Source organism: Camellia sinensis, chromosome 15 (genome assembly GCF_055761805.1).
Source record: "Camellia sinensis isolate YWXY chromosome 15, ASM5576180v1, whole genome shotgun sequence".
Lineage (NCBI taxonomy): Eukaryota > Viridiplantae > Streptophyta > Magnoliopsida > Ericales > Theaceae > Camellia > Camellia sinensis.
In genome coordinates this window covers 30865532-30892544 of record NC_138975.1, presented here as the reverse complement: position 1 = coordinate 30892544, position 27013 = coordinate 30865532, and the positions used below count along the sequence as shown (strand labels likewise).

Sequence of the window (27013 nt, the reverse complement as noted above, 5' to 3'; positions counted from 1 at the left end):
GAGATGGAGAAGGTGAAGATGGCGGCGGAGCTAGAGGGTCTGAGGAAGGGGATGGAAGAGGAGAGGGCGACGGCAGCTGCTGGAAGGGTGGCTCTGCAAAGGGAGCTGGACGAGGAGAGGGCGAAGGCGGCGTCTGAAAAGGCGGCCTACCCTGATCTATGCGTCGCAGCAGTGGAGCAGTATAAAGGGTCCTCCGAATTTCAAATGGAGGTGGATGCTGCTGTCGCCAGGAGTCTGGCTGGTCAAGAGCCTGGGGGGTTGGGCCCGTCAAGGAAGACTGCTGGAGGTAGGACAGAATCAGAGGTGATTGAAAGCTTCCAGCAGTCCGACTTCTATAAGCATGAAATGGCCGAGTACTGGGACAGTGGTTGGAAAATGTTCAAGCGTAGAGCTGAGGAGCTGTTTCCAGACTTGGACCTGAGTAGTGTGACAATAGGCGAAGATGATGTGGCCCAGACCCCCCTGGACGAAGGCGTTGAAGAAGAGGATCTAGCATCCAGCGAGGAAGAGTAGCCAAGGAGAAGAAGAGCTGGGCGTGTTCTGGGGGGTTTGGTTAAGTGTATACATTGTAATTTTTGTGCATTGTTTTTTTTTTTTTTTTTTTTTTTTTTTTTTTTTTTTACATTGTAATTCTATGAGTGAATGAATAAATACGTGAAGAGTTTGGTTAAGATGAATTTGTGTACGAATGTTATTTTGTGTCTGTTGGCAGCTGACTGTTTGTGCAGCAAAAGTGAATAAAAACCTTGTGCAGTAAAAATGAGTAAGAAATTTTGTGCAGTAAAAGTCCACAAATGAGGGTAAAGGGTAAGTTACAAGTAGTAGCTAGACAGTTAAGTGTAAATTTGAAAGTGAATGTGAAAAATGTAAGTGTTATGAGGAGGTTTCAAAACGGACGAGTGAGAGTGTAAACATGAAGGTAAGAGTAAGTAAGTGTTGTGGGGAAGTTTAAAAATGTGACCAAGTGTGAAAAAATGTAGCCTTGTTTGGTTTTGGAGTGCTCAGTCGAGTGTTCAGTCTAGCTGGGGCTTTGAAGTGCTCGGTCTGGCCGAGGCTTTGAGTGCTCGGTTTGGCCGAGGCTTTGAGCGCTCGGTCTGGCCGAGGCTTCGAGTGCTCGGTCTGGCCGAGGCTTCGAGTGCTCGGTCTGGCCGAGGCTTTGAGTGCTCGGTCTGGCCGAGGCTTTGAGTGCTCGGTCTGGCCGAGGCTTCGAGTGCTCGGTCTGGCCGAGGCTTTGAGTGCTCGGTCTGGCCGAGGCTCCGAGTGCTCGGTCTGGCCGAGGCTTTGAGTGCTCGGTCTGGGCGAGGTTTTGACTGCTCGGTCTGGCCGAGGCTTCGAGTGCTCGGTGTGGCCGAGGCTTTGAGTGCTCGGTCTGGGCGAGGTTTTGACTGCTCGGTCTGGCCGAGGCTTTGAAGTGCTGGGGCTGGCCGAGGTTGTGAAGTTTTGAGTTGCTGTCGGTGGCAATGTTATGGGATCGTCATACAAACATTTGAATTATGACCGTGTAGATCTGCAATCGGGATTTGCTTTATATATAAAGAAAAGGGGAATACAACAATATTGGTAATACAAAAATATGAACTTATTGATAGTAACGCTTCAGATGTTCTGCATTCCAGGGATGGGGCAGGTCTCGGCCTTCCATGTCTTGGAGTCGGTAAGTGCCTGGTCGTGGTCGGGCTTTGACGATGTAGGGGCCCTCCCATTTGGCTGCCAGTTTGCCCTCGGCTGGATTCTTTGTGGCGAGAGTCACTTCTCGTAAGACAAGATCCCCGACGGAGAATTCTCGAGGTCGGACTCGGCGGTTGTAGTGTGTTCTCATTTTCTGCTGGTAAGAAGCCAATCTGACAGCAGCGGTTTCTCTGAGCTCTTCGATTAGATCGAGGTGTGTTCGATGGAGCTCTTCGGCTGAGGCCAGATCCGGGTGTAAAACCCTAGGAGTGGGGAGGCCGACCTCTACCGGGATAACCGCCTCAGCGCCATATGTTAAGCGAAAAGGGGTTTCGCCGGTGGGGGTGCGAGCAGTGGTTCGGTAAGCCCAGAGTACATTGGGCAGTTCCTCGGCCCAAAGGCCTTTAGCAGCTTCGAGCTTGGTTTTGATGATTTTGAGAAGGGAACGGTTGGTGACTTCAACTTGGCCGTTTGCCTGGGGGTGACCCGGGGAGGAGAAGCACGGTTGGATCTGGAGATCTGCACAAAATTTTCTGTACTTCGCGTTATCGAATTGTTTGCCATTGTCAGAGATGATGGCTTGAGGGATGCCAAATCGGCAAATGATCGATTGCCAGATAAACCTGGTTGTGTTCCGCTCGGTGATTGTGGCAAGGGGTTCAGCTTCGACCCACTTGGTGAAGTAATCGATGGCAACGATTACGAATTTGGTCTGACCTCGACCGGTGGGAAGGGGACCGACCAGGTCAATCCCCCATTTGGCAAACGGGTAAGGACTGCAGAGTGTGATTAACTCTGTAGGAGGAGCATGAGGGATGTTGGCGAAGCGTTGGCATTTGTCGCATTTGAGCACGAAATCAGTCGTATCCTGACTGAGTGTTGGCCAAAAATACCCAGTACGGAGTACCTTCTGGGCAAGGGACCTGCCTCCTGAGTGATTGCCACGAATCCCCTCATGGATTTCCTGCATTACGTAAGTTGCTTGCGCTGGATTGAGGCAGCGTAGGTATGGCCGGGAGAAACCGCGTTTGTACAATATGTCGTCGATGATGACGTAATTGGACGCTCGGGATCGGACTTTGGAAGCCTGCTGCTGGTCCTCTGGGAGTGCTCCTGTGGTCAGGAATTGGAGGATGTCGGATGCCCATGGGATAGGTTCATTTTGAATGTGTTGTATAGCTTGTAGACTCGGTGAAACGGCCGGGTGGTGTAGGTATTCTATGCGGACGTCATGGCTGAGAGTAGGATGGTCAGCTGAAGCCAACTGAGCCATTTCGTCTGCTTTGGAGTTGTCTGCCCGAGGAATATGTCTGATGTGGAAGGTATTGAAGAGGCGAGCAAGAGGGAGTGTCAGGTCTCTGTAGGCTCGCATCGTATCGTCCTTGGCGTCAAAGTCCCCCGTCATTTGACCGACGACGAGTTGGGAGTCGCTGAAGACTCGGAGGTGGCTGACCCCGATGTCCTTGGCGAGGCGGAGTCCTGCTATTAATGCCTCATATTCGGCTTCATTGTTGCTTGCTTCAAACAGGAAACGGAGGGCACATTTGAAGTGACCGCCTTCAGGAGAGGTGAGGATGATGCCGGCACCGCTTCCTTCTCTTCGGGACGACCCATCAACATTGAGGGTCCAGGAATGAGGATCTTCTGGCTCTGTTAGAGTTGGTAAGGGCGGGGGTGTGGTGGTCGGGGTCGGTTTAGTGAATTCCATGATGAAATCAGCTATAGCTTGCCCTTTGATTGCTGTTCGAGGGCGGTAAGAGATGTCAAACTGGCTGAGTTCTACTGACCACTGCATCAATCTGCCTGAGAGTTCCGGTTGCTGCATGACCTTCTTCAGGGGCTGGTCGGTGAGGACCACTATGGAGTGGGCTTGGAAGTATGGGCGGAGTCGTCTAGAGGCAATGACCAAGGCCAGGGATAGTTTTTCCAGCAAGGGGTAGTTCTGCTCCGCGCCCCTGAGAGCTCGGCTAATGTAATAGACCGGTCGTTGGACTGAGCCATCTTCTCGGAGGAGAGCCGCACTGACTGCGGTTTCTGATACTGCTAGGTAGAGGAAGAGAGGCTCACCCGTGATTGCTTGAGAGAGAAGGGGGGGTTAGCCATGCATTGCTTTAACTGTTGGAAGGCCTCTTCGGACTCAGTTGTCCATTCAAAGGTCTGCCGAAGGACTTTGAAGAAGGGCAAGCACTTATCTGTCGCGCGGGATATGAAGCGGTTAAGGGCTGCCACTCGGCCGGTGAGCCTCTGAACTTCTTTGACCGTCCGAGGTGACTGCATCTCGACCAAGGCTTTGATCTTCTCAGGGTTAGCTTCGATGCCGCGTTGGCTGACCATAAAACCCAAAAATGTGCCGGATCCTACGCCGAACGCGCACTTCTCTGGGTTGAGCTTCATCTGGTACTTACGCAGGGTGGTGAAGGTTTCTCGTAAATCAGTGAGGTGGCCGGAGGAGTATTTGCTTTTGACTAGCATGTCGTCGACGTAGACTTCCATATTCCGGCCTATTTGGTGATGGAAGATGGTGTTAACCAGCCGCTGATAAGTGGCCCCAGCATTCTTCAATCCGAACGGCATTACCCGGTAATGGTAAGTACCGCGGTCGGTAATAAATGATGTGTCCTCCTGGTCGGATGTGTGCATTAGGATTTGGTTGTACCTAGAGAAGGCATCCATGAAGCTGAGCATTTGATGACCGGCGGTGGCGTCGACCAACAGATCTATGCGAGGGAGGGGGTAACTGTCTTTAGGACATGCTCGGTTCAAGTCCGAGTAGTCGACACAAAGCCGCCATTTGCCATTGTGTTTTCGGACGAGGACCACATTGGACAACCACCTAGGATAGTCCACATTTCTGATGAATTGGGCCTCGAGGAGTTTGTTAACTTCGGCGGCTATAAGGGTGTTGCGCTCCGGATGGAAGATGCGCTGCTTCTGGCGGTGGGGTCGAAAATGGGGTTCGATGCTAAGGCGATGGGTTATGAAGGAGGGGTCGATGCCTGGCATGTCAGAATGAGTCCAGGCGAATACATCTCTGTGCTCGGTTAAGAGGGCAGTAAGGTCGGCCTTGGCTTGAGCGGGTAATTGGCTGCCGATCTTGGCGGTTCTGATTGGATTGGTGGGATCAATGTTGACTTCAACAAGTTCCTCTACAGGTTCACCTCTGACCAGCTCGTCCTCGTCTCGGACGTCAAGCCCTTCGATGATCATGGCCTCTTTTAGCTTGACTTCTTTGAGTGAGGCGACATAACACTCCCTGGCTGTGGTTTGTTCGCCTTTGACGGTTCCGACGCCGAGGTCGGTGGAAAATTTCATGGCCAGATGGTATGTGGAAGTGATGGCTTGGAAGGTATTTAGGGCTGTGCGGCCAAGGATGATGTTGTAAGCGGAGGGGCAGTCGACCACGAGGAAGGTGAGCAGCTTAGTGGTCTGCCGCGGGTGCTCACCGATGGTGATAGGCAGATCGATGGAGCCGATGGAGGTCACTCGGTCTCCGGTGAAGCCGACCAGAGGGGTTTGGAGAGGGGACAGGCTCTCTTCCCCAACCTTGAGTTGGCGGAAGCAATTGAGGAAGATGATGTCCGAAGAGCTGCCGTTGTCTATGAGGACTCGTCTGACTTTGTAGTTGGAGAGGATGGCGGAAATGACAAGGGGGTCATCGTGTGGGTAACGGACTCCGGCACAGTCGGTATCAGTGAAGGTGATGGGTTCGATCCATTGTTTTGACTGTTTGGGAGGTCGGTCCACCGTCATTACTGATTTGTCTGAGCCTTGTCTGATTTTTCTGAGTTCTGCCTTCTGGGCGGAGCGGGATGGCCCCCCGCAAGCAAGGCCTCCTGAAATGACTCTAATTTCGCCGACTGGTGGGGGGGGATTGCCCGGAGGTCGAGGCTGTGGTGGGGGGCGATCGTGGCCTTCGTTTGGTGGGGCTGGACTGCGGGGCGGTGTGCGTCGGCGATTGTTCCTGGGATGGTCAGTTCTTTGTCGCTGTGGGGGACGGGGGTCTGTGAATCGGCTGAGACGGCCCTGGCGGATGAAGGTCTCGATCTGGTCTTTGAGGTTAATGCACTCGTCGGTGGTATGGCCATGGTCTTGGTGGAAACGGCAGTACTTGGACTGATCTTTCCGGGTGGAAGGGTTTCGGGATGGTAGGGGCCATTTGAGGGGGTAGTCCCGCTGGATCTGGTTTAGGACGTGATCCATAGGGGAGTTGAGAGGGGTGTACCGCTCGAACCGACCGGGCGGTCGGGTCGGTATTGATCGGTCAGTTCGGGGGGGGTGGTCATTATACTGGGCGGTTCTGGGCTCGGAGTCTTTCCTCTTCTCTCTGGGAGTCGGATTTTTAGGGGTCGGCTCTTGTCGAGCGGCCAGGGAATCTTCAGCATTCATGTATTTCTGAGCTTTGGATAGTAGGGTTGCCATGGTGGTTGGGGGGTTTTTGGAGAGGGAGAAGAGGAAGTCAGACGACCGCAGGCCGGCCATAAAGGCGGTGAGGATGACCTTGTCGTCATTTTCTGCTACTTGAAGGGCTTCGGTATTGAAACGGGTGACAAAGCTGCGGAGCGACTCCCCCTCAGTCTGACGAATGTTAAGGAGCTGGGTGGCCGGGCGCCTCCGACGCTGGGCTCCAATAAAATGGCTCAGGAAGGAGTCACTGAGGTGTTGAAAGGCGGAGACGGACTCCGCCGGTAGCTGGCTAAACCACAGCCGAGCTGATCCCTTTAGTGTCACCGGAAAAGCTCGGCACATGATCTCATCAGGAAAGGCATGGAGGACCATGAGGGTGCGGTAGGTTTCCAGATGGTCGACTGGGTCCGTCGTGCCATCGAAGGAGTCAATGGTAGGCATCTTGAATTTGGCAGGCAATGGTTTGTCGCGGATGGAGGCAACAAAAGGTGAGTTGGCGGTGGCCGAGGGCTTGTGCTGGATGTTCTGCATGACCCCTTGTAGTTGGAGTTTCATAGCTCGGATTTCAGCGTCCCAGAGGGGGGTGGTGTCGCCATGGTCGGCCAATGGAGGCTGGACGCTGCTAGCTTCCCCCTCAGGGGTCAGTACTGCAACCGGCGGGCGTGGAGGTGGTATGTTTTCATGTTGGGGAGGAAGGTGCTGCGAACCTTCTGGGTTAGGTGGAGGGGGCTGTGGAGCGAGATGGTCTGGGGCTGTTTCTTGGTTGGGTGGAACGTTTGGAGGTGGAGCGGGGGGGTTTCTTTGGAGTAACGCATTGATCAGGGCCTGGTTTTGCTCGGCCATGCGGTTAATGCTGTTGGTGGGCTCGATGATGTATTGTGGTGGATTGATCGGGTGGGAAGGGTCTGTTTGGTGGCCGGAGGCATTGTGGTGAGAAGCCATGGACCTAGTCGTGACCATACACCTAGATGGGCAAAAAGGAGAGGTGATAGTGAGAAGGGAGGGCTCCGGCGGTAGTGAACACAACTACCGCGCGAATAAACCAGTATGTTCCCACAGACGGCGCCAACTGATGAATTGGGGTTCGATTCCCGGGTAGATGGGTCGGACCGGCCCAGGTTCTCCAGACTCCGACTCAAAAAAGGGGGGCTCCGCCAGATGTCCTGCAAGCAAGTTCAGGGGGGGAACGGGGTAGTCCCCCAGTGAACCCTCCGGTGCAAGAATTAGAAGAACAGAATATGAAAAGACTGTATATCGAGAGATCAAGAGAGAGAGATCAAGAGAGAGATCAACTTAACCTCCTTTTTTTCCTCTTATCCTTGCTTATATCCTTTTGTCATCATTTTTCCTGTCTCTTGTGACGTGCTTTTTCCGCCGAAAGCCTGTGCCATAGCTCATCTTGTTTAGGGTGATGGAGGCTCTGTTCCGGCGGGGAGTGCTGTTGTAATAAATGCTGTGATGGGTTGCATTAATGGTGATGTGTTGTGATAATAACTCTGCAGATCTTTGTCTGCTGATGTGGCCCGCGTCCCACCTGCCGTGTGCCTAAATGCCGTTGGCCCTTCATGTCTAGGTGGCCTCCAGCTGTTCTGGGCCTTGTCACCCAAGCAACCGGGTTGTGCCATTGGCCCCAAGCACTGGGTTCGGGGTGGTTTACCGTGGGCCGTGTGCCTTGTGGGCCTATCCATGTCAGTTTTCATAAATTTTAAATATTCTAATTATAATTTTTGTTTAAAATTTTATTTATATATATATGTAAAAAAAATAAAAATAAATGAAAAATCTTTTGGGGGGGGCACGTGACCCCCCTAGTCCCCATGTGGTTCCGCCATTGCATAGGAGTGTATCATGCATGCATGCATATATCATAGCATTTTGAGTTTAATTCTAAAGAATTTTCACATGCATGTGTCTATGTTGACTTGGCTTTGAGAATTCATCACAGTTCTTACCATTTGACCTTAATTGATCATGTTTTGGAAAGTCTAAGTTCATAGAAATTCATGCATGTCATGTTCGTGGCATATTTATAATTTTCAAGTTGACTTTTGAACAATTAGCATACTATTAGGCCTTGATTTTACGAATGGTTTTGAATTCAAGATGTTTTTCCAAGTTTACACAAGTTTCTTCAAGTTTTTTGGCCCAAAATGATGAGTTTTAAAGTGTTTGATTCGAGTTTTGCAACTTGGAGGTGAATATGGAAATTCCAGAATTCGACCCCTTTACTCGAACGACAAAACCTACGCTCGAGTGACCACTCTGTGATCTTGCACTTTCGCTCGAGCGGCCGGAAATTCGCTCGAGCGTGAAATGCAAGCTTTTAGAAGTTCACATGTTTTGCAGATCGCTTGAGCGACAGAAGTTAACCTCGAGCAAGGACCTGAGTATCACGCTCAAGCGAGCGTTGAGCGGAAAAATCGAGGAACCAGTACTTTTACAAAGTTTATAGACCGCTCGAGCGACAGAAGTTGGCTCGAGCGACAACTCACATTTTTGCATGTATGCTCGAGCGAAGGAAGTTGTACTCGAGCGGAGCCCCTGTTTTCAACAAGTTTTGTTAAGAGTTCCAAAGTGCATTTTGACATCCTCATTGCATCTTAGATATTCCTAGGCCATAATTAAGACCTAATAATGAGGGTAAGACTTAGAAACACGCTAAGAATGAAATGAAAGAAGTATGTGATATCCGAGTATGTGTTTCAAGATGTGTATCTATTATGTTTGTGTAGGTCATACGCCATAAGCTGTTTGATTTTGTCTGCTCTATCTGTCCGCATCTAGAGCCATCAGTGAGTAATAACTTAGTAAAGCTATGTTCGACCTTAATTATTTTTTGTACGAAGAAATAAGATTTGTTTATGAAATGTTATGTTCTATACGATGAATGGCTGTTTCATTTTTTGACGAGTATTCGTGGCATTCTTAGCATAAGACCTTTGCTCGGGGCTAATAATACCGTGGCTCAAGTATATTACAAGTTCCCGGTACCGGAGATTCCTTATGGAACTGACAAGCATGATAACGCTAATGGATGTACTATGTATGGTGAAGTATGAACTCTGATTTCTGTATATAGTTTGAACAAAAATATGAATATAAATTTGTTTTTGATATGAACTCTGATTTCTGAATCTGTTATAGATATCATTAATTTAAATCCTTTACTCTGCTATTATTCACTAGGCTTCCACTCACTATTTATATTATGTATGTAGGTGAGCAAACGCGTGACCAGGCCTAAGTTGCTGCCTTGAGTGTTTTTGGGTCAGCCAGCCACTATACCTCCCGGGGAGTTTCCTTTTTGAGAAGTCAAGTTTTGTGAACCGTTGAAGAAGTCAAGTTTTGTGAACCGTTGAAGATGTTTTGTTGTTTGTTTTTGCTTATCTGTACGCTGGGCTAAGTCCCTCATGACATTTAATGTATGGTGATACAAGTCTTATGGAAGTTTGACACTATGTAAGCTTAAAATTTCTTTCCTGTCTCATGTATGTCTACGCAGCTCTATAGACCCTGTATTTTGTTTAATTGCTTCCGTAGCCCCTTATATTTTGTTATTCTGTTAAGAGGTCTTTGGTAATCCCAGGATTACTGCTCGGTTATGTTGCTAAATCTATAGAGGCGGGTTTGGGTCGTGACATGGGGAAACCTGGGCCTTGTTAAGGAGCAAGGACGGAGGCAATGATAGGTTTCCTGTCGGAGATCGATGCCGGGGACGGGAGAATTTCCATCGTCGGAGATCGGAAACAAGGAGTGTGATCCCCGGTCCCGCCCCGCCCCGACCCGACCCGTTGCCATTCCTACTAGAGATCACATAAGTTAGGCATTTTTTCATAATTTAAATTCATGATAAGGGAGTTATTCTTTTGGAATTAATGTAACTTTTTTAAAAAAAAATTCTTCATCATTTTTTAAAAAAAATTATTTATATTTTTAGATTCTATTGTATAAATATAAAAAAAGGGGTCAAAACTACTTCCATTTGGGAGAATTTAATTTTTTTTAATAATATAATTATTACATTTTAAAAATATTAATTTTTTAAAAACTATTCTTAGACTATTTTTAGAACATCAATTGTTATAATTATATTGGGAGAAACTACATACAAATTACTAAACTACATACAAATTACTAACACATGAGGAGATGTGTTAGTAATTTTTTTCCCTTCTCCCACATTTGTGTAGTTCTTCTATTATATTTTTTTTTGTATATTAATGTTAATAAATTGGAATAGCATAATAAAATAAGAAATTCATGTTATTTTAGTTCTCAATTTTTGAAAATAAACTAATATTTTGGGACAATGAAAAATGAAATAAAAAAAACTAATTTCATAAAAATAAATACCAAAAAAATTTTAAATTAAAAAAATTATTTCCAACTTTCCAAAAGATAAAATTATGTAAAAATGATAAGGGTCTGTTTAGTAACCATTTCATTTTCAGTCTATATTTACAAAAATTTTAAAAACTGTCATAAAAATTTGTTTGATAATTTTTTTGGTTTATAAATGATTGTCTCAGTTTATAAATTTGAGGAAAAAACGTAAACTCAAAAAATGAGTTTACGTTTTCAGTTTTCAATTATTTTTTTGCAAATAATTATTTTTTTTCAATTATTTTTTTCTATTAATTATTTTTTCAATTTTTTTTTCAAATATTTTTTTTTCTATTATTTTTTTCAATTAATTATTTTTCAAATAATTTTTTTTAAATTAATTTTTTGTCATTTTTTTTTTCAAATAATTTTATTTTCAATTATTTTTTAATTATTTTTTTTCAATTATAATGTGTGTGATCCCATTGTCATAAATAATAAAAGTAAATATAAATATTTTAGGCCTGAACAAACATATTTTTTAGTTTATGTTTTTAAATTTTTTTAAATATTTTGTTCAAACCAAGCGCGTTTGTAATTTATGTTTTTCTAAAAATAAACAAAAACCAGTTTATAAAATTTTTGTAAACATAAACCAAAAACGTAAACGTTACCTAAGTGTTTTTAATTTTTTGTTATTTCTTTCACCAAATTAATTTTTTATTTTTTAGAAAAAAAATTTGAAACAAGATTTTGAAAATCAAGCTAAACACGTCAATGACTTTTTTAGTTAAATTTAGGACAAATTAAAAATTGACATATAATTTAGGAAAAAGATTGGTAGCTCGAAAAATGGCTCGAATTCAAAGACAGAGACAGAGAGAAAGGAGAAAAGAGGAAGAGAGAAGAGACGAAGAAGAGAGGAAGAAGAGAAAGATGAGGAGAGAAGGAGAAAGAGAGAGGAGGAGAAGAGATCACCGCCGCCGCCGCCGGTCGTCGCAGCACCAGCGATCGTCGCAGCACCACCGCCGTCTCCTCCGGCCCCGCCTCCGCCTCCACCTCCTCCTCCCCCTGTGAATATGCCCCCTCCAGTCCTCCTCCTTCCTCCTCCTCCTCCTCCCTTCTCTTCTCCTTCTCTTCTTCTCTACCCTTCTTCTTCGTCTTCCTTCTGCAACAAAAACCAGGAAAAAGAAAAAAAAAAAAAAAAAGACACCAAAATGACGTCGTTTTGGTGTCGAGCCACAGATTTGAGCCACGGATTCGAGCTACGAATCAGAGCTCTATAATTTATCATGTCATTTTAGGTAAAATTGTAGGACTTAAATTATGGATGTCTACCAATTTTCTTAATAAAAATAACGGTAATTTACAAATATACCTCTTGACGTTTGGTTAAAGTACGAATTGTCCCTTGTGGTTCTAGAATTTACATAATGCCTCTTGAAGTTTCTAATAACAAATGACCCGTTCTATAAATAAATTATAAAGCCAATTAACAGTTTTTAATCATAAGTATATTTTAATTAATAATTCAAGTCATTTATCATTATATAGAAGAGCAGCTTTGAAATTTTATTTTTTTAATTAATTCTGTTAAATAAAAAATTCTTACAATAGGGGTATTTATAATTTTTCAAATCACATGAGACAATTCGTATTTTAAGTATACCTCAGGAAATATATTTGTAATTTATCCTAAACGTAAACATAGACTTTATATCTTTTGAAAATAGGAAAAAATTTGTAGAAAAATATAAATAGGAGAAAATTACAACCAAAAGAAAATGGAATAAGAATAAACAATTGTCAAAGAATTGTCAAAGATGTAGGGATCTAAAGTATTAGCACTTGACATGAAATTTTTTTAAAAAAAATAAAAAATAAAAAGTATTGTTACAATTACACTATTACCCTTAGGATCTTTACTTATTCCTCATCTTTTATCCCTCTTCCACACCTTCTATAAATCCTATTTCGATGCCGGCCAACCCTTTCGGTACCGACATCCCCTTCCATACCTTTTCCATCATTGCTAATCAATCCCCTAGTTTTCTCTAGCTCTCTTTCTCACTCTTATCTCTTCTTCTCCATCTCCTCACTTTCTATAAACCCTAATTCATCATCGGCTAACGTTGGCATTCCCTTTCCTACATTTCCTACCATCACAAACCATTTCCTTAGCCTGTTCCACGTTTCTCTCACCTATGTCTTCTCTATTTTCTCTCTTCTTCTCTCTCTCTCTCTACACCCTTTGAAAACTAGAATATCTAACACTAGCACGCCCTTCTCCTACCTCCTCCCACTACATCCAACAACTCTCCAACCTCCCTCACATTTTCCCTTTCCCTCATTCATTTCTCTCTTCCTCTCTATTTCTATCCTTGCAAATCCACTATTATATTTGTTTTTATTGCCACAATTTTAATTAGGTGAATATGTGGCTATGGAGCACATTAATTTTTAAGACCATATTAATAACTTTGTAGCATCTTATGGTCATATTATATATAGTGAATCTTGATCCTTTAATTTTAAATGTATTTGAAAATTTATATTTCAACAGTAATGATAGAGACTCCCAAAAAACACAACCTCCAAGATGATTTGGACCATTCATGTCACTATTAGAGAGGAAAAAAAAAATTCAAACACATCAATAGTCAATACACCAGTGGGGAGTCGTGGAGGTCCTTCTTTGTCGGGTCCCAAACATTTTCCATATTTCAACAAGGAATAATGAGTAATACTATAATCTCAAAAAAATTATCACAAAAATTACCAAGAATAACAATCTATGGCTCAAATTTATTTCATATTTAGATCTCACACTATAATAATTCAATTCTCACCATGCAAATATATTACCCAAAAAAATTTGGTTAAATTTGTTTGGGATAGAATCATTTTTGAGGAACAATTTGTTTTTCGCTCCACGTTTCATATCTTGAAAAAAAAAAATGATAACTCTCATTTGCTATAGGGCTCGTTTGGGAAATGAGGATTTGGGCTTGTTTTGGCTAAAATAGTCATAAAAAAAACAAAATAAACTTTTTAGCTTAATAAAACAAAATATCACATCAAACCCAACTCATAATCATTACATTATTTCTCTCACAAAAAAGCTAAAAAAAAAATCAAAAGTCCTTCCCAAACGAGATTTTTTAGCCCCAAACTAAAATAAAAGCCAGCCCACTTTTCAAACGAACCCTTACTTGGGTTTCGTGTATTTCGTGACTATTATCAAAAATTACATTTTAGATGGATAGTAAAAAAATAATTTTATTTTTAGTGCAAATAATGTTTAGTACAAGTCTTTCATATAAGTTAAATTTATACTAAAAAAATTTCACTCATAGTACAATTATTTTAAGACTCACATGAAATGTTATTTCTCCATAATTGTTGGGTTGGTTTCAATATCGAACCATGATATCTTTGTTTTTATATAATATGATGGGCTAAGCCTACATGAAGAGGCCCATTAGGCTATTCTTAGATGTACAGTACGTAACACACTTTATCATCTCGAAAATTATAAATAAATAAATAAATAGATCTTATAATTTGATTTTTATAACAAAATAAGTACAATTTTTTTTGAATTTGTTTCAATATAAATTATTTGTCTATTTTTGTTAATTAAAATCGATGAAAAAAAAAATATTTTTGTCATTAAAGTTAATGAAAATATGTATTTCACACATTTTGTGTACCTCTATATTAAGTTTAATGGTTAATATATATATATATATATATATATATATTGTCAGTTTTATTTAATGAAGATAGACAACCTAAGTTTAATGGTTAATATATATATATATATATATTTTTTTTTGGTCAGTTTTATTTAATAAAAATAGACAAACTGTTTAAATTGAAAATAAATTAAAAGATTAATCTTTAAATTGATAAAATTTAAAATTTATGATTTATTTTGTTAAAAGAGTCAAACTCTATAGAATATAATTTTCTCAATTTTCTTTTATTTCTTTCCTCTTATTTTATTGAGGCAGGATGAAAGGTTCACTCCATCCTCTCACAGTTTTAGGACAACAATTACACATTCCCCACAATCACAATTCAGTGTACATTTAAAAATAAAATAAAATAAATCCAATAAGTGGTAAATTATACAAATTTTAATAATTAAAATTATAAATTTTTTGATTATTTCTAACTATTCTGTGAAGACACCACTAATTTACAATTTCTCTTTTATTTTAATACATTGTATTTTACATTATTATACATTGTTTTAAAATTTCAACTAATTATATTAGTCATTTCTTGTTTTACTATTTAAAAGTAATATTATTACATTTTTTTTCTTTAACAGTTTAAGTCATTGTCCCCCATATAAAGTCCCTGTTGTAAAGATGATCAATGTAAAAATTCAACTTGATCAAATATCAATATTTACATGATGTGATCAAATTTATCTTCACAACAAAGTGTCCGTGCTTTTTAAAACAAATATATTCCGCTGACATAATCACCGATATCAAAAAATCAAAATTTTTATATAAACTATCTTTCAAGTTCCTTTTGTTTATCATTGATTACAATTCTCTTCTATTTTTAATAACATGATAGCCACATCTTTCAAGAGCAGAATGTCCCCATTTTGGGTTTTTAAATCTTGAATAGAAATACAACACAAATACAATCTTCTGGAAATCAATTCCATGAAAAATGAATGGTACATAACAAGGACAATTGCACAAGCAAACCTCCAGCAGGAAAAGAAAGAAAGAAAAGAAAAAAAAAATGCAACCTAGCTTTTTTACTAAGCATCACCAACACCAGGCAGACGAGTGGAGCCTATGACTCGTAAAACCCTAGTTTTCATGCTTAAAACACCTTCCCATCATATTTGTTTGCCCTCGGGACTCATCAAGCCATACACCTCATGCCCGGAATAAAAGAACTTGGTTGTAAGCACACATCGACCATCCAGACAATAAACTGCTCCATTTTAGCTCTCCTAGCAGATGACCCTATTGCATAAAACTTCAAGGAAAAATTTCAATCCAATGTAAGCTTTTAAAAAACATTACAGATAAATAATAAACTTTATACACATCAATAATTAATGTCAATACTTTTTCATAATTTTGTAATAATTTTCTGATAGTACCACTGATAGGTTATTTCCCCAAAATTTAATAGTGAATGTCAAAAAGAGTTGTAGTTCAAATTGGTTAAATACCAAAAATAAAAATTTGTATTGAGTTTGTCGTATGATGATTCCATGATGGGGTAAGGACTACCACATACCATTTACTCAGTTCATACATCACATAATTTGAGTTTTTTGAATTTTTTTTTTTTCAATTCACACCATCAATTTTCAAATAATACCAAAATATCCTCAAATTCTAACTTTCAAACCCTTACCCTAATAACCGCCGGGCAAGAGTTATTTGTTTCAGAGAATAGGTTTTTGGGTTTTGTCCAAAAGAGTAATTTGATAATTACCAAAATGCCCTCAAATTCTAACTTTCAAACCCTTACCCTAATCACCGCTGGTCGAGAGTTATTTGTTTCAGAGATTAGGTTTTTGGGTTTTGTCCAAAAGAGAAATTTGTGTGAGGGACAATTGCCTGAAATTCTCCAACTTTCAAACCCCTACTCTAATCACTGCTGGCCGAGAGTAATTTGTTTGAGAGGTTAGGTTTTTGGGTTTTGTCCAAAAGAGTAATTAGTGTGAGGGACAAAATTGTAATTAAAAAATAAAAAATGATGTGCACTATGGTTTCACGCAAACCCAATTTTCCAATGCTAATAATAATTAAAATAATTCCAGAGAACTACAGTGAATAAGGATTCTGGATAAACAATTCTATATTAAGATCAAAGAACAATACCAGACAAATTGTCTACTGGCGAGGCTCCACAAGGACATATAGTGGTGTTCCATTCAGGCCGCTCTGTCCCTGCAAAAGATGCAAGAACTGAATTCAGTGTCAAACTGTCAAAAAACAGAAAAATATGCAATCTGTTCAGAAAGAACATTCAAAAATTGATCACTACAGTACCTAATAACAGTAAAAGGGTTAGAAGCTAGATTAGATTATAGCAATAGTAATTCAATTAGGAACCACAATCAAGTGCCTCAACATGCAACGGAATAACATTGCATGACAAACATTAAGTACTACATAAAACAATAAAAAGGTCCTATCTTTTTGAAATGTGGTAAATTAAAAATAAATATAAAAAAAAAGGCAAATTTATTTCCCAATTAACTTACACCTAACAGTAAATAAAATTTTAAAAAATAATACAATATTTATGAGGACTGGAGAGGGCTGATTATAAACATGCTCATTAACTTCCTGGGATGTAAGGTACTCACATTAAGGCCTAGTTTGACAACTCTCAAAAAGGACAAAAAGTCAAAATTACTCAAAAAGTTAAAAAGTTATCACAATTCACAAAAAAAAAAAAATTAATATATATAATGTTAAATACAAATCAGCCGACGCACGGCAGCCTATATACAGACATCAAAGCATAGGAGTGAAAGGAAAAAAATATATATTACATGTGTATATTCAAGTGAAAGGAAAAAAATATATATTACATGTGTATATTCTTAAATTGGATGGTAAAGTTGGGCCCATGGGGGCCCTCCACGGATTCCATTTTTCTAATCAGAACCGTTCAATGTGTAGAACTCGTTGAGTACTATATGTTTGTAAAAAATCACTTTTATCGGATATCGCTAACTACATGATCAAATCAGTTTTGTATAAAAAATGGATGGTGTTATAGTTAACATGTGACAAAAAAAACAAACACAATCAGATAGTTATCGAAATCCAATGAACGTGATTTTTTACAAGAATATAGTACTCGACGAGTTCTACACATTAAACGGTTCCGATTAGAAAAACAGGACCCATGATGGGCCCCCACGGACCGAACAACACCGTCCAATCAAAGGCCAAAAAGTAGGCAATCTTTTCCTATATCCTTTTCAGCCGACGCACTGCCCAACCGTACGGATTACCCAACCGTACGGATTAATTAATTATCTTCTCCTACACACTTAACTATACAATATTTTCATACACATTTTTTCATAAAAAGTCAAAAAGTTAACCCAAACATCCATATTTTTTCCCTCAACTTTTTAGTCCAAAAAGACAAAAAGTACACTTATTTAGGACACTCCAAACAAATACCAAAAGGTCAATAATTTATCCCAAAAAAAAAAAAAAAATACCAAAAGGTCAATAGGAACATACAAGTTTAAACCAATAGGCGTATTCTAATCTTCTTTTTGCAGAAGATAGTCCAGTTTCTTCAAAGGCAAACAACTTCAGATTAATCTAGATAATCCTTGATCAATTTTGATAAGCTGTGCAGGCCTTGTGATTGTCTATTTTGACATAATTTGCCTAAAATTTGGAAAATCTTGAATGAAGATTTGGAAATTATAACAAGATTTCTAGTCAAATATTTACAAGAATTGATTACCATTGATATAGGCACTGGTACTCAACTTCCAAAAATTGTGAAGTCAAATTTACCAACTAGACTTGAAGATTAATATCTTATTAAGGCCAAGTTTGGGAAGACTAAATAAGTGTACTTTTTGACTTTTTATGAAATATGGGTTGGATTTGGGTTGGGTTTGAAGTGCTGTGTTAGAGAGGTGATGTGACTTAAATAAGATGATGTGACTTAAATAGGATAATGACTTTTTGACTTTTTAAATTTTTTAGAGAATGCCAAACTTGACCTAAGCCTTCATCATCAACCATGTTTGTACATTCCACTAACAATTCCAGTCAGGCCAAAAAGGCTTCCTGGTCATTGTTAAGACAATACCCCTTCTTTTAAGCTTCCAAAACCAATTAGATTTGTTCCACCATTCAACAGATGTAACATCAGAAGAACCAGCAAAAATATAGAGATGTGAGAAATTGACTTCTCAGAGAAATGCCGATGGATTTTATGCACAGCAACAGTGATATCTAAACGAGGCCAAGCTCACCCATCAACCAATTCTACTGTCAGTGGGTGAAGACAATGTAAAAACATCCTATCATCTAGCAAGAAGGGAGTGATTACAGTAGAATCATCTGTATGTATTTGTTTCAAGAAAAGCACACTCTTTAGTCAAACATTTTGTTTCGCAACAATAGTGTAGTATAAGAAAACTAATCCAAGTCTCAATGTTTGAAGTTCATCTATGACACAGAGGAAAATAAAATAAAGTATATAATGACAAACAAAATTTCAATAAATTTGATAATATAATTTTTTTATTAAAGAAGCAGATGAAAAAAGAAGATTAATGCTGCAATAGCAGCATAAACTAGGTTTGATGATGTAACAAACAAGGGGAAATCATACATAATTTATAAAGCATTACCTTTAACTCTGGCAACCCAATAACACATGCACATTCAACTACCACAGCCCCAACACGTTCTAGTTGATAACAATTCCAAGCACATTAGTTGTCGGCTAAAGAATTAAGGAAAGCGTTGAAATACACATACTGAACTGAGAAAGAAAAATCATGAAAGAAGCTCTAGAAGTTACCTAAAAGCCTTATGGCTGCAGATAGTGTCCCCCCTGTCGCCACTAAATCATCAATGACCAAAACACGTTCCCCAGGTTGAACAGCCCCAAGGTGCATCTCTAAACAATCAGTGCCATACTCGAGCTCATAGTCTTCGGAGATAACTTCCCCTATATATTGCAAAAAATTGACATTTTTACTTTAGATTCTATCAGGAAAAATTTAATTGTAGAAGGCAGGAACTAATAACAGTGACTAAATTCCAAACGCCACAATGCAGTTGAATGGTTATTGACAAAGAAGAATGAGAAAAGTTGAGACAGTTATCAAGAAACACGCTGCTACCAAACTTCAGTCACATATAGGTGCCTAAATACTAAATCCAATAAGGGCTTGTGTGGACATACCATGGAAGTTGAATTGCGATGTTCAAATGTCTTTAGCACAAATGGCATCCTAAAAAGTTCTTGGTCTCTTCCATGCATATAAATTCTTTCTGTTTCATTGACTGCTCAACCAACTTGGTTGCACTCTAGGATGTTCTTCCACAACCTCTTAGAACGATGCCAACGGTTAAATTGCCAAGCTCAGCAAGCTAACAACACTTGACGTTTCAATTTCAATGAACAAAAAATTAAAGTCTAAAAGCATGCCTAGCATAGGTGCCTAAATTCAAAGTCCACCAAGAGCATGTGTGGATATCACATTGAAGATGAATTGCTCTTTTCAAAGGCATTGGCACTAATAGCCCAACACAAAATAATTTCATCATCAATTAAGTTGCTAGTCTCTCTCTCTCCATCACACATGAATTCTGTATTGTGCTATTGGCTGATCAGTGGTCAACCAATTTCATTGGCTTATAGGAAAGATTGCAATGGTTGAGTAGCTAACTCATCAAAGCACTAAAGGTTTCAATTTAATAAAAAATAAAAATAAATAAAAAATAAAAATTTACCAAATTGAAGTTTAAAAAGCATACCTGGCAACTTTTTGGGTTTACGTAGAGGAACAAATTTTGCACCAATTGCCAACGCAATTGAAGGGCCAAACATAAACCCTCTAGCTTCAACACCTAGAATGTAAATTTATGCAGCACATTAAAAATATATAGAAAGAACTAGTTTGGAGTTACAACAGAGTATTATCTGAACTAATATAATATTACATAAAAGGAAAAACTACTAAAAGAGTGAACTTGGCGAGTCAAACAGATCAGTTAGGTGACCAGTACAGTTATACTGGCATTTTTTTTCCTGTATTCCTAAATATAGTTTCATAAGAAAATAGATTATCAAGTATCTAAAATGCTTTTTATGTAAAACTCAAGACAGAATTTTGTGGATTGATCCAAACTTGTCCTAAATGCCAAACAGTAATGACTTCTGCATGCACTTTTTATTTGCTCTTTTTCTTGAAATTCTACTTTCAAAAATACTTCTCTATTTCATCAGTTGATCCCACAAAAATAAAATGGTCAAGCTTTCCAATTTTGAATTTTTTTTTTTTTATATAAAAAAACATGAAATACTCGTGGAAAGTCATCATCAATTTGACATAACCAATGTGTCCAACTCTAAATCTGTGATGTAGTTAAGATTTCTTTCTAGTCATGGCAAAGAGAAAAGTAATACTTTAGTTTTTTTAAATATGGCCATAAGAACTTTACTGCAATAACATTTACTATGAACTTATAATGGGAAGATATTATTTGGGTAATAGAGTCCCGATAGAAGTGAAAATCATTATGCTGTACATATGATGAATTGTGTGAAACAGGTATAAGCTTTCATGCCATCTGAGATGAGATAGGAACAACTTTAGGATTTTAAGAGATGAATTTAGGTTAAATACTTGTAATTAATTTGGTGATAACCCCAACTTTTGCTATGGCTTATATTCTTAATTTTTTTATAAAAAAAAATTACCTTCATTTTGTAGGAATAACTTATATTAGAATATGACAGGTATCTTGCTTATGAAATGTATGGAAAATAGAATATATGTATCTTCTAGGATGGCAAAGATGTCAACTTTAGTGATAATTCATATGTTTTGCCTAACAACCAGAGTTCAATGTCCCCTTCCATGCGAAATCTTCTATGTTTCAACCTTTGGAACTTTCACTTTCAACCAAAATCTCTTCACTATTATATAAAATTCTATCCAAAATTTAACAATCAAACAAATTACATTTTCTATCAGTCTTTGTATTTTAGGTAACAGGTAACAGAAATTGTAATTAAAAAGAACAAGTTGCAAAAGAAAAAAGGACAAGACATATTAGTCCAAATTGGTAGAGTATTACAAAATCTTGTTAAACTATACAAGCAATGAAAGAATCACAAGACACATAACAAACAAAGAGAAACCAACAAAGATAAACTTTGCCAACTCACGAGATTCACAAATCAACTCAACAAATCTTCCAAATCTAAAATAACCAAAATTTATTTAACAAGCTAACTGAGCCACACCTTTTTTTTGTACAGATTACGGTAATAAATATAAAATGGGTTTTTGTTAATAAGTGGACACTTGATAAGAAGCTTAAAATAATTATACATAATGCATAAGAATATGTGCAACATGTAATGTACAATCAATTTAAACATTGTTAACCAATGCCACTCATTAACCAAACCCATATAAAATATATATATTATATATAAGGATAATCAATAAGATGAACCCCTTCACCCTTTTTTCTATTTTCTATTTTCTTTTCTTTTTCTTTTTCTTTTTTGCTTCTTTTTTTTTTTTTTTTTTTTTTTTTGGGCGTGCCACAAGTGTTAAGATGAAATGTTCAAACTTGGGCTTTCATTGGAGGAGACTGAAAGAAATTCCACCTAGGGACAAGTAAGGAATAAGACTAATACAAGTCAAGGAGAGGAAGACTCAAGATTCTTAGACAACAAACAAGCCTTCAATCCCAAAAGTGGGTTTAATATGCTTCCTCTTTTTATAAATTTTTACCACGAAAATTGTCTAAAATTTATAATGGGAAAAAAAAATTCGCAAAAATTCAATTAATCTTAAAACAATATTCATGTAAATAGTTTCTTTTGTGGGTTCATAAATATATTTAGGAAATAGTTAAAAAGCTTTAAGGAAAATCAGAACCGATAAAATGAACAAATAAAGACACTAAAAATAAATAAATAAACCCTGGCTCCAATTCAATAGGAAAACTCTATGATGCTGCGATATTCCCACACTTAGCTTCCTACAAATAAACAGAGTACTAGTAAAAGTAAAAGAATTTAAAATCTCTCTGATTCTTACTCCTCCTCTCTCTGTAAAATCAAAGATATCAGCAAAATAAAAGAGAAAAATTAGTGAAACATCCATCTCTAGAAAATTTATCTGTCAAATATTGAGGGCCCCAACTACTATATAAAAATATTTCATGTACTTTATTTTATCAAATCTTAATATCAGGACCTTAGACAAAAATCCCAAAATAAAATCAAACAGTTCAAAAATTGTGTGTGTGTGTGTGTGTGAGAGAGAGAGAGAGAGAGAGAGAGAGAAAGACAGAGTGAGTACCAGCAACAACAGAGATGCCCATGTCTCTGTAACGATCCACAAAGATATCAACAGTGCCCTTGAACGCCTTGTGATCCAATAACAACGTTGTTATGTCCTGAAACATAATTCCTACATACACGAACACAGAGTCATACCCAAAAAAAAAAAAAAACTGTTCGACGAAAGTCCTCAAATAAGATACATATAAAAATACACAAAACCCACAAAAAAGTACAACATCAACAACTCAAATACCTCGTTTTGGGAAGTGAGGAACAACTCTTATTGCTTCTGTTATCGCCTTTAGCCTTGGGTCTCCTCGCAACCCATTCTCTGATGCAAACATCTCTTTCTCTCTCCTCTCTCTCCAGTGGTTTTCTGTGCTTTCTTCCTCCCAAAACCCAGAACTTTCCTTCTATAGTTTATGTAGTTTCTCTCTCTAACCGAGAGAGAGAGAGAGAGAGAGAGAGACAGACAGAGAGTGTTAAATATTGTGTATATCTATAGTTGGCCGAAGCACCACTGAAGAAGAACAAGTGCTCGGTGCCATTATTTATACACATTTTTTTTTAAGGAGTGGATCCCCTCCTGTCCTTGGTCTGGATTAGAGGGTGGTCTTCGGTTTTGTGGGGTTTATTACGAGTCTAATTTTGATTATTTGAATGTTTATTTTATTAAAAAAAAATTATGTATATTAATTATAAAAAAAGTTAGGTTTTAAAAATATAATTACTTTATTTTTTTATTGTTAAACCTAACAAATTGAATAGGTTAATTTTTTTGTGATTAATATATACAAAATGTCTAATAAAATAAATTATTTAAATTATCAAAACCCAACTGACGATAAATCTCACAAGCCTGAACAGCGTTCGGATTAAGGACGGAAAGAGCTCCAATCATATATATATATATAGATTAAGGACGGAAAGAGCTCCAATCATATATATATATATAAAAATAATATTTTTTTTTTCCTTATGTGGTACATTTTAAAGGTTTATTTTTTATATATAAAAAAAAAGCCACATCCTAGGACTGGATGGTGGTGTTTGAATTGGTGGAATTCTCGTGAGTTATATTTTGATGATTTAAATTATTTATTTTATTAAATTTTTTATGTATATTAATTATATAAAAATTAGATTAATTTAATAATTATAATCTATTTAATTTATCGTGTTTGTCACTAAAAAAATAATAATTTATTTTTTAAAATATAATTATTGTATTTTTAGGTGACAAACGCAACAAATTAAATAAATTATGATAATGAAATTGACTTAATTTTTGTGTAATTAATATACATGAAGTATCCGATAAAATAAATTATTTAAATTATTAAAACCGAACTCGTGATAGATCCCACGAGTCCGAACAGCACCCTCTCGTCCAGATTAAGGAGGGCAAGGGCTCCAATCATACATATATACAAGTAATATTTTTTTTCTTTCTTATGTGTACATTCTAAAGGCTTATTTTTTTTATAAAAAAAAAGAAAGAAAAAGAAGCCACATCAGCATATTTTTTCCAATTACTCATAATGTTTTACATAAACTCAATTTTAATTTTAATAATCAATTTTATATAGATTCTATTTGAAAAATACTTATTTCCATATATATAGTTGATATTTTATTTTAATTATTATGATATTTGAAAAAATATATATCTCGATATACAAATAAATGAGACAGAATATGCTTAATTATGTATATTGCACATATCAAATTAATTAATTTATTTATTTTTATTCTTTGTCTATCTTATTAATCTCTTAATATTAATTTATATTTAATTTTTTATTTAATATGAAATTATTTATTACTAAATATTTATATTTAATTAAAATTTTATATACCTATATACAATATGTATGAATAATTCAAAAAGAATATTAAAGAAAAAGTCAATACTCTAAATAATGAATTTATGTATTTTCTTCTTAATCCAATCACAACATATTTATATTTAATTTTTTAAATAAATTTTGTGTAGTTCTATTTCTAAATATTTTTTATTTTCCATATAAATATAAATATAAATAATTAAAATCACTTTTAATTTTATATTACTAATTCTCTTTCTAATTTAACTATTATTTTTAATATCAAAATAAGAGTTTATTTTATTATCTTATATTTTAATATATATCATATAAAATTATTATATGAGAATTACACTTTTATAGCATAATAGAACTAAAATTATCTAAACAAATAAATAATTTAATTCAGCTCAAAAAAAAAAAAAATAAATAATTTAATTAAATTTATTATATATAAGTATTCAAGTACCACTTTTATATAATGATAATGTTAAGATTATTAAAATTAATATTATTCTTTGTAACAAATATAATAATATAAAATATCATTTTGTTAAATTAAAGTTAACTCCATTGTGATTTTATAGCAGACATCATATTTTTAGAAATTATTTAAATACACGTGTATTGTCCAATTTGATATTGATTGATCAAAATACTGTAACTCAATACTTTGTTTTTTTGGAGTTAAATTTTTAGAAAATAAATTGACAAATGTCAAATGATAAATAGTGTGGAGTAGTATCTAAAAGAATAATGATTCATCGAAAATGATTATGTATATTTAAAGCACCTATTGATCTTTTTTGAATAATTGTTAAATAAAAAATTTTAATTTATAGTATTACTGATAATGCACCTTGATAAGCTCTGCCAAAAAAAATAGGCAAAATAATTTGCCTACAATAAAAAATTTACAGTTATCATAATATGTCACATAATTAATCAAAATTCTTTTAAGAATTGAAATTATGATTTGAACTTGTAATTTTTTATGCATAAAAATGAATAACTCTCACAATCTTACTGATATAAGCATAAATCTTATCTTTGAGTCAATCCATTCTAAGAACTTTTTCATATAATAAAATACTTAAATGTTATCATATAAAAATATTATAATAGATCATAATCAAACAGTACTTGAAACTAATTAAATATCCAATTCACGACTTTACACATAACAAAAAAAATAAGAAATTAGAAAACTTTTTCGTTTAATAACTAAAATAATACACCATAAGTTATGATCAAGTCATAATTTGTATATTATAAAAATTTTCGTTGTTGTCGTTTTTTTTTTTTTATAAAGAAAACAAATTAGTTTGATACAAGTGAAATTCATGACTTTTGCTAAATTTGACTAACACAAATGAGAATTTGATTTCAGGTTGATAATATATATATATTTTTATAACTTTGAAATAAATTGTTTTTATGAGCCTTTTATATAAAATCACATACAGCAATAAAAATTTCCATAAGTCATTAGCAAATCTGCTTGTATTTGACGTTCAATTATAAAAATTTTTGACACGTAAAGTATCAAGACTCAAAATCAATTTTCTATTTTAAAAATAAATTTTCATGCATTGATACGTAAAGTATCAATTTTCTATTTTATAGTAATTATATTTTTAATTATGATCTCGAGGAGATTCGAGTCTCTTTGGAGTAACATAATGGCTTCGTTTGGAAGGTTGGTTATTTTTTGACCTTTTTTGTCTGGGGCTAAAAATCTTCGTTTGGGATAAATTTTTTGATTTTTTGACTTTTGTAAGAAAAAAATGAAATGATTATAATTTAAATATGATATTTTTTAGCTTGAGACTAAAAAATTTATTTTTATCTTTTTATGACTATTTTAACCCCAATCTACCCCAACCCAACCCAACTTCCTAAACCAGTGCAATGTAAGTTAGAACCCCCAGGGATTGCCCCTAGTGGGTGCAACTAGGAGCCTAAGGGTGTGCCACGATCTCTCTCCGAGATTTGTTCCATTCATGTGAAGAAGGTGTTTTTGCATAAGTTTTGGGATTAGTCAAGGTGTGCTTAAGTCGGCCCAAACACCCGGTCATTAAAAAAAATATAATGTAATTTAGAAATTAATATTATAAATTGGAAATTAAATCATTTTTATCCAAGTTTTAGGTAGGTTTAGTTAAATTATTTATGTCTAATTGTAAATAAAAATTGCACCAAACTATTTAATACAAGCTTTGCTTATTTGAGTTATTAAGGCCTCGTTTTGGATGTTCTTGTTTTAATCTAAAAGTCAAAAAGTTATTAAAAAAATTAAAAAGCCTATAACTTATATCAAAAAGTCAAAGATTCCATTTTATCTCTACTTTCTGCACATGTATAAAAATTGAAAAATTCATTACAAACATATTATTAGTTTTTTTCTCTCATATTTTATAGCTAAAAAGTTACTAAAATAGCATGTTTACAAACGAGGCCTAACACTCAAATAAGTCATACCAAACATATATATATTGTTTAAGTAATTTAAGACTGAATTGTAAAGAGAAAATTACACCACATAATTTAACACAAAATCTCAAAAAAAAATTGTAAACAATTCATTTAAATTGACATTAATAGGCCTTTTTGTTGATTTTTTTTAAAAAAAAATTAAGGGACTTTTTTTATAAAAAAATTAAACTTTTAGAATCTACAGAACTAGATATAAATAAATAAATAAAAAGTCCACTAAA

At 36.4% G+C, this 27013-nt stretch overlaps 2 protein-coding genes across 5 annotated transcripts; both read right to left on the bottom strand.

The window, feature by feature from the left end:
* Positions 1-691: 691 nt before the first annotated feature.
* LOC145812896 (uncharacterized) lies at positions 692-3073 on the bottom strand. Its single transcript, XM_082908126.1, has 2 exons — positions 2576-3073; positions 692-745 (listed from the first exon to the last, which is right to left on the bottom strand). Exons 1-2 carry the CDS (start codon positions 3071-3073, stop codon positions 692-694), a joined length of 552 nt encoding a protein of 183 aa, XP_082764252.1.
* An 11925-nt stretch (positions 3074-14998) lies between these two features.
* LOC114255772 (adenine phosphoribosyltransferase 5) lies at positions 14999-23074 on the bottom strand. Of its 4 annotated transcripts, none has more exons than XM_028195297.2 (7): positions 22724-23074; positions 22487-22597; positions 19920-20012; positions 18958-19107; positions 18785-18843; positions 16266-16334; positions 14999-15408 (listed from the first exon to the last, which is right to left on the bottom strand). In XM_028195297.2, the coding sequence occupies exons 1-6, from the start codon at positions 22812-22814 to the stop codon at positions 16278-16280; spliced, it is 561 nt and encodes a 186-aa protein (XP_028051098.1). In that variant the 5' UTR covers positions 22815-23074; the 3' UTR covers positions 14999-15408; positions 16266-16277. The 4 variants fall into 4 exon arrangements, with proteins under 4 accessions (XP_028051098.1, XP_028051099.1, XP_028051100.1 ...); XM_028195298.2 differs by having other exon boundaries at positions 14999-15395; positions 22724-23045; XM_028195299.2 differs by lacking the exon at positions 18785-18843 and having other exon boundaries at positions 22724-22995.
* Positions 23075-27013: the final 3939 nt, after the last annotated feature.

Bases quoted from the DNA above. Each gene is read 5' to 3' on its own strand.
- LOC145812896 (XM_082908126.1), bottom strand. From the start codon at position 3,073: ATGACGGGGGACTTTGACGCCAAGGACGATACGATGCGAGCCTACAGA. The intron at 746-2,575 runs GTACTCCGTACT...TTACTGCACAAG, and splicing joins GCAGGTCCCTTGCCCAGAAG to GTTTTTATTCACTTTTGCTG.
- LOC114255772 (XM_028195296.2), bottom strand. From the start codon at position 22,814: ATGTTTGCATCAGAGAATGGGTTGCGAGGAGACCCAAGGCTAAAGGCG. The intron at 22,598-22,723 runs GTATTTGAGTTG...TCGTGTATGTAG, and splicing joins TCCTCACTTCCCAAAACGAG to GAATTATGTTTCAGGACATA. The intron at 16,335-18,957 runs GTAACTTCTAGA...CATCTTTTGCAG, and splicing joins TGCAGCCATAAGGCTTTTAG to GGACAGAGCGGCCTGAATGG.